Here is a 13,724-nt window from a genome sequence, read left to right on the forward strand (position 1 = left end):
TGATATCTTGGTAAATTTTGGAGCTAGAATATGTCTTTCAAATTGTAGGACTTTTCAAGCCCTACAAATTTAGAGGCTTTCTACATAAGTGTAATGAGACATAGATATAGTGTACATCTATATTTTTATAACGATGGTTTTTTAATTGTTTCATCGAAAACATCTGTGAATATTCAAATGTCATGAATTTAGTATTTTGATGAGTTTGCATCTCTTAGTTCACAATGTATAAAAATAAAAAATGTATTTTGCTTTATTTTATTCTATTTACTTTCTCTTTTCCAACAAAATTTTAAAACGACAATATTATTTTATTATCACAGATGGTAATTAAATTATCGATTTGTACTAATAATTGCAGAGTAATTCTACAACGTCACCACTGCTTTTCTTAAAAAAATTTATTAACAGCGCATTTCGATTCTTGTATATTCTTATCCATATTATAATTATATATAAATTGAATTTAGTGTTAAAATATGAATCTTACATATGATGTCGGTGATCCATCATTTAAAAAACAAAAAAAATAATTTTTTTACGCTAGGAATTGCGGGCTCTTACACGTTGAGTCATAATAATTTCTGACTACTATAAGACATTTATCATGCAATCAGTAAATTCGCTAATGTAGCCTTTTAACTGCAATATTTGTCCTTGGTAACATTCTCAAATAAAGCGTCCCTATACTCTAAATTGTTTCGTCAATCATGTATGAAGTAGCCCAGAGTTTATGGAATATTTTAACCGTGGTAGCTGTTACTTTCCATCATTTGATCCCATTAAAGAATCTTCCACCCGTACGTAATGTTATCTAATCGTTACAAATCTTGGTACTGTAGGTACGATGAACTCGTAATATTTTGAGGATGTACTTCCTTTTGGAACTTATTACGATAGAAAACGCAATTGGTCAGTTGTTGATGACGCCGTTAAACAATCCAAAATTAATTTGCAATAGCCATGTTTATTCCTCGTTTGACGTAAAATATATAAGACTTGTCAATTTTTAATTTAATAATAAACTATCAAATATCGTGATAATAAAAAGTAACAGTTAAAAAATCGGAAATAAATCTGATCGTTACATTAAATTACATTTTCATGAATACAAAATTTCAAAATTACTATATATGTAATAGTTTGTATAAATTTTATTCGCGAAAATTCATGAAAAAATTTTATAAATGTAGCCCAATATAACAAGGTTATATTATTCCGATGTCATCTTTTATATATTTCTAAAATTCAAAGAAATTCATAAATACTTGCTCAGCTGAAATTTCATAGTCAATTAATTTTTAACGCTTGCTACGATTTCTGATTGCTAATAACTTTTTACTTCTAAAAGTAAACAATGATGAAACTAATACATGGAGTCATAATCACGTTAGATAGCGGTTGCTGCAGATGTCAAGACTGAATTAGTAACCGCCCGAGTACTTTTCCACGCTACATTCATCTTAATACTCTAACTTCGGAATATTCTTTTATACACAAATTTATTATTATTTGGAAAATTTATTAAAACATTTGATTCAGAGTATAATTGTTCATGTTTCTATTTATTTGCGATATAAAAATTACAAATAATATGTTTTTTTTTGTTTTATTTACCTGGCGTGTATGAATTAACGTATATATTTTATATATTATTATATAGAATTGTTATATAGATTATTCTATTATATATTTTATATTATTATTATATAGAATTATTCGTTATGTTAATATATCAATACAAATAAAATACGTTAGACTAATGACCATGGCCATGTTAACCGCGGGATGTAGTTCATATAGTGCGTGTCTGGTGAATGTTAGAGAGGGGGTATAGGAGTGTAAATGTGCGTATACATATAATGTGTTAAATATGTGTGTATGTACCGGCAACGCCGGCAATCGAATGTGCTTAAAACTTTTTCAGTGATAATTTGAGCGTTGAAGTGAGTTGCCGCTTTTTAACATAGAGAATTCTAGAAGCTTCATCTCATTCAATATGGCTTTAAATGTACCAAAAATCAAGTTCTATAACGGAAATGAAATTCCAGCTTTTGGTTTGGGAACGTGGAAGGTGAGGTTAATGTATTGATAATTTTTTTTAGATGTTACAAATAGTGTGTGGTTAGTTATTGTTCTGTTCGTTAGATTTGCTTAAAAATCAATTTTTAGTCATACAAATTCTATACTATTCTATTTATTTCTAATATTTTTCCACAAAGCGTATTAATTCATCTTTATTTCTATAAAAAATATATGAATTTTTACTTTACTTACTTATCTTGTTTTTTAAACTTTATTACCCATTAAATACTTGGTTATCATCAAATTTTCTCGCATTTCATATTTATTCAACTTTTTATATGTTCAAATATTTTGCATTTTTTTATTAAAGTAATCTTTTATATATTTTTATATTACAGTACTTATTGTTATTAGTAATATTCGAGTTAAGGCAAGCAAGAGAAGATTGACTAATTTTCAAGATTCTATACGAAGTATTTTTTTGTAAAAATTATTATATAAACTGCAAATAATAATTTTTCATAAATTTTTGCAGTTAAAAATGTTATATCTTTACCTCAAAAATATGATCGTATCACGATAAATAATTTATAAGAACTAACATTTATCTAAAAAGAAAATTTGAAATTCGTCATGAGCCACTATCAGTTATTCGCAAATTATACGCTATGTAAAATAGATCAATCATTCCGGTCGTTATCTGGATTCGAGATAAAGATTTTTTTATTTACTCAAAAATACTAAGAAAATTACTTCGCCGTTGAATCCACAGAGTTTACCGTTTATTAGTTTCCGTGCAGCAACATAAAAGTCTCAAAATAGCCAGAAAAAATTTTCTCATGCGTATGCTTAAAATAAGAATGAATAAAGAATCATACTTGTACTAACATTATTAAAAATAGCGTTGCAAGATGTGAAGTTTTTACACGGAGAGAATTTCCTCTTAAAAATTATAACGAAATTCGTTACAAAAATTACAATACGTAACCGTAATCTTGGTACATCATGACTGATCGATAAAAATTATTAACACATGATAATTTTTATCTGAAATTACCTAAAAACTAAATGTTATTCTAAAAAATTTCATGAAAAACGCATAATTTTTTTAATGGCGCTCATGAAAATTTCATATTCGTTCATTGTCAAAATTCCCTCACTCTTTTAAATCAACTATGTTGACATTTATTCTTGAAGTTGTATATTTTTAAAACAGATTTTATTAACTACAAATTGTCGTTTCTTACATTATATTTTACATTAAGAGCATGTAAAATATGATTAGTAAGGACAATTATTTAAAATCGAATTTTATAAAATGCATTTTATTGTATTGTCAATAAATAATGAATTATTTTTGAATGTTGACAACTACATATATTAAAAACTTTCTTCAATTTTAAAACAAAAAAATTTATTTTTATTTTGAAGAATCTAACAATTACTTTTAAATCTTTCTCATTTAATCAAAGTATTTGGATGTTTGTTTGTTGTATTGATTAATATAAATTTTTTGCCGTTGTCAAACCAATAAAAATTACTTCTAGAGTTCTCTTTCTTAGAGTTCACTTTCTAAAAATTAATGGAAATCATTATAAAAATTAGGGAATGCCATCGATGTCTCAAGTTTACAGTGAGCATTGACGGAATTTTTCAGAGAAATTTCTTTCCGTCTATTATAGCTATTTTAAAAGTTGTCAAAGTGTTCTACTATTAAAAAATTCTATTTGATATATTCTTATCGATATTCATTTTGAATTTAAATATAAACTGGGTTTCAAAAAAAAGCGCTCGCGATGCGTTAAATCATGACATTAAAAATTAATTATATATACTATTTTCAAATATACTTAATTGCAATGTTAATAATCGATGGATAAAGATTTTACCTGTCTTTTTCACGTGAGTATATTACTAAGTCATGTTGTACAACAATATATATGTTATGCTGAAATTTTTTTTTAATTCAAACAGTTTAACGCATAAAAAGTATTATCTGAAAATAAGTGAATACATTTTTTGAGAATTATCATAAGCATATAATCATGATTTTACTTCTATAGTCAGAAATAATCAATAAATAAGAAACGAAATTTTTATTTAGTCATTTCATAGAAAAATTTACTTTAAAAATAATGCAGATAAAATAAATAAATAAAATCAACAAAAAAGCTGATGAAATATTTGAATTATTAGTCGAAACCAGGTGAAGTGACACAAGCTGTCAAAGATGCGATCGACATTGGCTACCGTCATATCGACTGTGCACACGTATATGGAAATGAGAAGGAAGTAGGTGCTGCGATTTCAGCCAAAATTGCCGAGGGCACAATCAAACGGGAGGACTTGTTCATAACAAGCAAATTGTGGAATACTTATCATAAAACCGAGCTTGTCGAAGTCAACCTCAAGAAAACTTTATCCGATTTGGGCGTGGAGTACCTTGATCTCTACCTCATTCACTGGCCGATGGCCTACAAAGATGGTCCAGACAATTTTCCTAAAACTCCCGAAGGTACACCACTTCTTGATAACGTTGACTACTTGGATACGTGGAAGGGCATGGAAGCAGTACTTGCCAAAGGCCTTATCAAAAACATTGGTGTTAGCAACTTCAACTCTGAACAAATTGACAGGCTTCTTAAGAACTGTAAAGTGAAACCTGTTAATAACCAAGTACGTACAGTTTTATAATCTTTTCTTACAGTAAAATACTTTTTAATTTTATCATTTACATCTACCGTGAAATTACTTTTTATTTACACGCAAAAGCACAATTGTTGATCGAAAAAAAAATATATATAATTATTATGTATATCTATAAATAATTCTATTTATTACGTATGCCTTTCTTCAGATTGAGTGTCATCCCTACTTGATTCAAAAACCACTATCTGCCTTCTGCAAAGAAAGAGGAATAGTCATAACTGGTTACAGTCCACTCGGTTCTCCAGATAGACCGTGGGCCAAACCTGATGACCCAAAACTTATGGAAGATGAGAAGCTCGTTAAATTGAGCAAGAAATACAACAAGTCACCCGCTCAAGTTTTAATCCGTTATCAAGTGAGTACACTAAAGATATTCAAGAATTAAATCAATTTTTAATAAACCTTTAATCAGATTTCTAATCGATCATTCTAATTTAGCTGGATAGAGGCCATGTTGTTATCCCTAAATCTGTTACAAAATCTCGCATCCTTGAGAACAGTCAAGTCTTTGATTTCAAATTGAACGAGGAAGACATTGCGTACATTGATACTTTTGACTGCAATGGAAGAATTTGTCCAATGACAGGGTAAAATTAAATTTATTTTTTAATACAGTTTGACTATAATTAAATTAAATAAAACAAAATGTTCTTTAATTCTGATGAAACTACTCATACTTAACTGCAATAATATTAATTACACAGACCAACACTTTCCAGAAATCAGAGGTAGTGTACCTGAAGAACTTTGGTGTGTTAAATTCGAATCCGGGCTCAGAAATGCTCCATTATCCTAAATTTTTAGATAACCTAATGTAAAAGTGCAAAAAAAACACTGTTTTTTGTAGTTTTTCGGCATTTTTTTTATTTTGTTCTATTACAAATCTGGAAACGGCATGGAAAAGAACTACTCTTAATTAAAAAAAAACTATTTAATTTTATGAAACCAATTATTACAACTATAGATATCTTTCATTAAAAAGTAGAAAATTTAGGTTTTAGGTATACAAGTAATATATGAGAAAAAACTTTCCAGAAATTAAATAACAAATCGAAACTTTATTTTCCACTTTTGAATCTAAAGTTATTATGTGATCTACCAAGATGCGCTTTACAAGTATACAAATGTTTTTCTACATATTACGTGTATACCTTAAATCTATATTTCTTACTTTTCAATAAATGATATCTCTGGTTGTAATAATCGGCTTAAAAAATACAGCAGTGCTTATTGAAGTAAAAGATTTGCTCTTTCCGATACCGTTTTCAGATTTGTAATAGAATAAAAATTCGCGATATCAAGAAAGCCCAAAAAATTTGAAAAAACATTGTTTTTGTACTTTTAGGTTAGGATATTTTAAAAATCCCAGAGTGCTAGAGCAATCTTGTGCCCAGATTTGAATTTAGTATACCAAATTCCATCGATTACACTATGCTTGGTCTCTGATTCCGGACTCTTTTGAAATTTTGTAAGCCTGTGTTATCTAAAGAACATTTTCATACAAGCTTTCATACATTTATAATGACTCATAATAAAATCTAAAAACTAATATGCGCTACATTAATTATTATCTGTTGATATTTTCAGTTGTGAACCCAGCCCGCATTATCCATTCCATATTCCATTTTAAATAAAGGAGAGAGTAAGAAGAGCAAACGTTCCAAGACACTAACAGAATAATTTCAAATTATATAGATTATCTCAGATTCTGTTTCATAAGTTTTCGAAAATATTGTATCAGATTTTGTACAACAATCTTATTTGTTCAAAATAATAATTTAATTAATTTTATTATATCTCAATTTACTTGGACAAATGAAAGATGATAATTTGATTGAATAAATTTAATGAATTTCTTTAATATACAATAATAATCTATGCTTGAAATTTTAAACTCTTATGTTCATACAATGACATTAAATAAAATGTATTTTTTCAATAACAGGAAATAACATTGTTTTTTTTATTGTTATTTTTGTAATTTGAGATTTATTATAATGAGCCTCATACTATAATTTGTATAAAAATATAATTACTACGTTATTTATACCGTAACAATATGTTCATTACAAATTAACATTATCAACAAAGATATATTCGTTCTTTTTTCAAATAATGTATTTGAATGAATGTTATTGTTATTATTATTGTTACATCAAGAATTACGTTCATTTAAAATGCTGCAGAAATACACTATAGATATTTGTACGTATTAATCTTGGTTCCTAGTTATGAGAAGCATGTAACCAGCCTCGTTACCGCAATTGGAAGCGTACGTGAGAATTTTTACATGCATCATAATTCAACCTACATTTTAAAGTAGAACGCGAAGCATCAAGAGTCAAGTTTTCACATGCCTGTGACTCAAATCCACAACTTCTTGCACAGTGGTCTGAATTGTTATTCGTTGAGCAAACGGGACGATCTCTAATGTAGGATAAAAGCAAAATTTTTTAAATTACCGATTTGTATCTAAAATTTGGTGATTTCGCACTATAATGCTATAATGCTGATACATACTTCTATGGAGTAATGTTTCTGTCTGTTCGATATACGTGATTTGATAAGTTTCAAGTTTTTTACAAGTAGGACTTTGTATTAATATGCAATTAAAAAGTATAGTAATGTGGTCTAATACTTTGCAGAATTCTGCCAGAGACTTCTATTGATTTTCCAAAAAAATGTGGATAAATCTTTATCGATCGATATGATATATCGTCAATCATGTGATAAAAATGATATTTTTATTGCTTTATTTTCTTTTTGCATGATATATTAAAAAAATACCTATAAATTCAGAACGTTATTAAATTTTAAATTCTTAAATTACAGCATCCATTTATTAAAAGTAATTTACAAAGCGACGTCCTAAATCCTTGATCATACTCAATCATTGTATTACAGGTACCTAGATGTTACAGAATCTTAATTTTTTAAGTAGAACGCATAAAAAGAGTACAGAACTATTTTTCAACACAAACAATTTATTTTGTAGAAAAATTAAGTATTTTATTTTATTATGATTTATCATAAATGAACGTTCTATATTACTTATTTTAAAGATTTATTGCTAATTGTTTGTATAAGTTTTGTAATAACTGGTAATATCAGTTTGATTGTACTGTTAGATGGACTTCACGTTGATTGATAGAACGGAGTATTGTTAGTTTAGAGTAACGGTAATGCCCGTTAAATTTAAATAAACAACTATTTGAGCTGTACATAGGATTATTTTCTATCAAACTAGTTTGATTATAATATATACAGATTAGAATTAATTATAATAATATATCTATAGAGCTAAAATTTACAATATATGATAATTCTATTTACAATATATGATAATTCTCAGCTTACGAACTAGTGTCTCCTGTTTATAATATTCTTGTATACATAGATATTATTAAATTTTTGAGTATATATATTCTACAATACTTAAAATTTTTAAAATACAATAAATTAACAGTTATAATCATACATTATCCTAAAATCTTTCATCAGTTTAATGTTGTTCTGATCCATTTTCTTATTTTTTTTTTAAGTATATATTTTTTGTATTCAATATTTTTATATTACAATGTAATTTTTTGAAAATTTTGAGTGCTATGGCTCTATGAATTTATAATTTATTTGTTTTATTACTATTTTGTGGAGTAGTACTATTTTGTAGAATAGTATTCCTCATCGTTTTTATAGTGATTGCTTGTAGTCAGGCGAATGTTGATCATAATTTGTCATCACAACTTCAAGTAGGCAGTATTGTTCAATAGTTAAAGAATGCTTGTTATATCGGTTACTATTTAAGATTTTTAATGATTTTATTTGTACTCTTTGTAAGCGTGATGTAGCAGTTTTATGTGTAGTGCCCTATATAATAATTTCATAAGTGCTAATGATTTAAAATAATATGTAGTACATTATTAATAATGTTTTAGTATTTAAAAACCGTCTGAATACATATATAACATAATGTTTTGGTTATATGGTGTAACGGGGTAAAACCGTTTAATTATTTTATTCGCGCAATTACACTAAAAGGACGCACGTAATTAATTATGTGCTCAATAGGTAAATCGGAGAGCATGCAAAGACAGGCGCCAGTCAACCAGTAAGTTCTCTTATCGAAGGAAAGTGAGTGGAAGCTATGAGGTATAAGTGAATCGAAAAGCACTTGTTAGTAATACAAATTGGATCTTTTATTATCCCTCATACTCTACAGAAGGTCGGCCCGCGCGTTTGTTTACGTTGACGCTCGCTCATCGGCAACACGCTTTGCCGGTACGCTCGCTGCTCTTTGTTATTAGAGCCGTTGCATGCACGCATCGAATATTAGAAATTGATTATTAATCACGCAATCGCGATCGCGAAATTAAGCTGGCCAGCTTACCTTATATTTGCAGGCGATTGGAGAACACAGCGACAAATCGCACAGCACGGAACAGTTTTTAATGTTTAGTTCGCGGGTCGCGAATACGCGCACGGAATGGTTTCGCCCTCGATGGCGAAACCTCACACACACACTCGGCTTGGCCTCAAGCTGGTAGCTGGATGCTCCTTGGCGGTGCAGTCCTGGATAACTGGCTCTCAGCTGGATATCACTGTCTCAGCGTCTGGTGGTCAAGGGCACGTGAATCGGCGGCGGTAATAGCGAAAGCGGGCGGACACAACAACGGTCAATGCTTCCCTAGTTCGATTTCAATCGCGCGCGTTCCGTCTGCTCGCGTGCCGAATTCCTTCGTTACGTATTTTGTCCCCCCGGCAGGTGCTGCCCTCACAGGCAGCAATTAATTAAGTTAAATAATCAGCGCTAATTTGACGTTTACCGTCACAGTCCCCTTCCAGTCTGGACCTATAGGGTCCTCGACGATAATTCCATTAGCGCTGTCCCTTCCGAGGAGGAGAAGAGAGAGGATAATAAAGGATTATAGTCCATGTGATGTTTAATTCAATCTTTATTCGCCGGGTAGTATAACGGTGGCCCTGCCCACGGGGGCAGGGGAAGATCACCTGGCTGGTCTCCCGGGTAATTCTGCGCCCTGGTCATCCAATGGATGATGCCGGAGCCTTCAGCGGGATAGATCCCGCTGGGGGTCCGGGTAGCGGCGTGGTATCGCCGTGCGCGATACCGGGAGTCGTCGACGGTATCGCGGTAGGGTCCGCTGTCGGGAGTTCTTCGATGAGCACGGATGACGAGCTCTCGTGAGCTCGCACCCGTGCTTGCTCCTCCTTTTCTCTTCGGGCACTTATGAGGTGCAAGGCGGCATGTACCACCCCTTCAACGGCGGGACCCAAGTCCAGGCCGATGAGGGCGGCTGCCGCTTGCTCGAATTGTTCGAGCGTGATCTGCATCCTGTAATTATCCAGCAAGTTAGTATCCTGAATAGTTTTGGATATCGAAGGTGGACGCCTGTTCGGCTGCCCAGGGCCTTCGTCGCCGGAGTCGAAGGTGGGGTCCTTGGCGTCGGTCTCCCAGGTCCTTCGTTCGCTGTGTTTCATGCGTTCACGGTTGGTGTTCTCGGTGGCCTGCCCCTCTTCCTTTTCCCGACGATGGGAGGAGGGGCTTGAGTAGTCTGTCGATGTTGTGTAATGTATGTAGTTAGCGCGCACTCACGAGGTTTCCCTCGTGGGCGCTTCATCGTGTTAGTAGGAGAGGTATTTATTGGGACTCGACTGGTGGGATTACGACGAGTACGGCGAGGTGAGCTCGGAGTTGTCGCGTCGTCATTTTGGAGTGTGTTACCCGCAGTGTCGGCGCTCCCGTTCCCGTGTATCGTTGTATCGCTCGCATTATGCGGGACGCTCGTCGCCTTGGTTCCCTCGGTGGTAGGGATCTCGTCGTCATCTCGTGGTCGGGTCCTATCTTCCGGTAAATCGTCATCTCGTCCGGTTCTGTTGTGGGTAATCGACAAACCAAGGTATGTGGCCCCAGACTTACAGAAGACATTCTTCTCTCGATCAATCGAGAGGCCAGCCCTATACAACATATCCAACTCTGTTTTAAGACTGGGTGCGTGATCGTCGAATTTGGACGATACTACTATGATATCGTCCAAACAGGCGGAAGAGAAACCGCCAAGCTCGGGTCCGATCACGCTGTCTATTAACCGTTGGAAGGTGGAGCCGGCGTACGAGGGATCGAACGATACTCTTACGAATCGGAGGTATTCCAGTCTGGGTACGGTGTAGGCAGTGAAATGTCGGCGTTCGGTCTTGAACGATGTTATCTCATTGACTCGAATCTCGAGTTCAGTGCCTGTTGCTCGTCCCAGTCCCACGGGGGCCTGCGATAAGGCCTCGTCGATGGTCCTCTGCAATATCGCCTGTTGAGAGGCGCTTACCTCGGCTAGTCCGATAGTAGCTAATCTCGGACCAGCCTCCAAACTAGCTACTTCTAGTTTCATCTTGGTTTGTGATTTCTTAAGCAGTAATGTATTGTAATATATTATTGTTGTTATAAATATTAAAAACGATATAAAGGATAAAAACGGCTAAGTCAGTAGAGCGAGACTCTGGGCGATTAAGTTGAACTAAGCAACAGGAAAGGAAGTTCGCTATAATTCAAATAAGAACATATATAAACGGTTTATTCGGTTATAGTCAATAAACAAAACATGCTTACACTCTCCTATATGAAACCTGAGGTGTATAGATTTAAAATCAATATATTACTTTAAATTAAAATCCAAACTACGACTCGTCAACACGGATACACAACAAAGGATTAGCTCACATTTGAGATGCTCGATGATCTTCGCTCACGATGCTCGGTTCTTCTATGCCACATATCGTTCGATGAATCTTGTATAGATACAGCCGCCAAGTAATCTCGAATCCGAGAAGAAAAGCGGAACGTGGCTGGCCTCGTCATAGTTCTCGATATAGACGACAATCACTAAATTGCACTGAATCTCTTTGCAACACAATACTAAAAATCATCTTGATCCCGGAACGTATTCAGTCGCAGAAAGTAGTCGCCGGAATGCAGTCACAAAAATAGTTGCTGGTGAGAAGATCCCGCCTTCAGAGGTGCTTCCCGCTGAGTGGCAGCCGAGCAAAGGAGAGCGAGCAACGTTAGAGTGGGATTTATATAGCAGAACCCGTCACTCAGTTAGGGTCTAACATACATGAAACGACTCCCTACTTACTCATTTAAACATGATTTGACTAATTCAAATCGATGCGTTACAGTATCATCATCCGGATCCAGTACTGCTCTAAACAACCTAATAAAGTTCACTCCTAAGACACATTCATCGACGAGGGCTGGGAGGATAGCCACCCTCGTCGGCATCGTCATCTCCTCTACGGTGAATGGCAACGTGGCATGGCCAACGACCGTCAACTTACGACCGTCGGGTAGCCCTGCCGTACCTGCGTGGGAGGTATCTAACCTGACGCCTAGCACAGACGCTATTTGCAGAGCAATATTACCCATGGCTGTGGTGGAAGCTCCCGGATCATAGAGAGCCCGTAACTGGAAGTCTCCTATTTTCACCGGTAGCCACCAGCGCGTTTCTTGTTCCGGGGAATATCGGGAAACAGTTTCGGCGGCTCCACAGCTCTGCTCCTTGCCCATCATAGCGCTAACCACCGTGCTCTCGTGTGGTAAAGTGACGTTACTTCTCGTTCGAACCACCTCGGTCCGGACGATCGGAGTTCCCATAGGGCTACCTTTCGACGGTTTATCTGACCTCGGCTGGTCCAGGGTTCTGGGCTTTACTAACGTCAATACCTTTTGACGGTTTATCTGCCGTTACCCTGATCCCCGGGGGCGTGTGCGATCCATTCGCCACCACCTCGGCTGGTCCAGGGTCCTGGGCTTTACTAACGTCATTACCCTTCCTCTCCACGTTCACTCTACCACTACGCTCATCATTGGCGTCACCAAGGGAGTTCTCGTTCTCGTCGCTCAGCACGCTCGCTACTAACGGTGCGGGCTGTGCTGACGAATGCCGCGAGATCTCCTTAACGGGGTTTGGGTTACGGGATGAAGGAGTGGGGTCAACCCCAACTAACCACTCCTTTCCTCGTTTCCCTTATTGCATTGGGGACAGTACCTCCTACTGTACCCCAATCGGCCACACTCGGCGCATTTGAGCGGACCGGAGAAATCCCTTCCTCGTCCGCGAGGAGTCTCCGGCCTCTTGGCTCGGTCCTCGGAAGTCAGGCTTTTGTCGGCGTGGTTATTCTTTATTTCCGCCGTCAATTCCTTGATGGACAACAGCATTTGGTTAAACATGTCGATGGGCAGAACCTTTTTCTCGCCATCGACGGATTCCAGACTCGGATTAGGTGTCGCCCCCGAGGGCGTCGGTGTATAGACGACCTGGTGTGGCACCCTCTCGAGTACCTTTTCCATGCGGTCCAATCTATCACTGACTTCCGGTTTGTCACCGGACATAGACGCCACCTTCCCTTTACGACCCTTGCTCGCGTCGGTGCGGGGGTGATACGCCAACTCAGGATACAAAGTCGACTGAGGGTCTGGTATCGTCCGCTCCATCCTTCGCTGATGCAAGTTATTCTGGGCCGTCGTGGCCAGGTCATTTAGGGTCCGTACGGAGTCAACTTTTGATCTCCGTATTTGGCTCTGGATTTCCGGTAGGAGGTTGGCATGTAGCAGGTCCAGCTGGCTCTCGTGCGTCATTCTGGGGTTCAGCCGACTCATTAGGCCCATCATGTTCGCGATGTATACGTTCGCGGGTTCGTCTGGGCCCTGGTATCGGCCTTGAACCTCTTTGGTTAGACGCTGCTGCTGTTGCCTGCTGGTTCCAAACCATGCTCTGGCGTCTGCCTCGAAATCCGCGTAGGAGAACCATTCGTTCCGCATTGCTTCGAACCAGACGAGGGCAGGACCGGCGAGTAGCTCGGAGACAGATGTGAGCATCTCGTCTTCCGTAAGTCCAGCGCTGCTCCTCGAGTTGTCCAACTATAATAAGAAGGTGTCAATACTCGCGTTGCCTTCTCCGGAGAACCTGAGTTTCCATCCC

At 36.0% G+C, this 13,724-nt stretch overlaps 1 protein-coding gene across 1 annotated transcript; it reads left to right on the plus strand.

Moving 5' to 3' along the window:
• Positions 1-1,907: 1,907 nt before the first annotated feature.
• Positions 1,908-6,676, plus strand: LOC131667446 (aldo-keto reductase family 1 member B1-like). The gene is made up of 5 exons (XM_058940861.1): positions 1,908-2,074; positions 4,222-4,701; positions 4,883-5,089; positions 5,173-5,321; positions 6,322-6,676. The coding sequence occupies exons 1-5, from the start codon at positions 2,000-2,002 to the stop codon at positions 6,362-6,364; spliced, it is 954 nt and encodes a 317-aa protein (XP_058796844.1). The 5' UTR covers positions 1,908-1,999; the 3' UTR covers positions 6,365-6,676.
• Positions 6,677-13,724: the final 7,048 nt, after the last annotated feature.

This window comes from Phymastichus coffea, unplaced genomic scaffold, assembly GCF_024137745.1.
Source record: "Phymastichus coffea isolate CEN01 unplaced genomic scaffold, Cenicafe_Pcof_1.1 PCOF00066, whole genome shotgun sequence".
NCBI classification, from domain to species: domain Eukaryota; kingdom Metazoa; phylum Arthropoda; class Insecta; order Hymenoptera; family Eulophidae; genus Phymastichus; species Phymastichus coffea.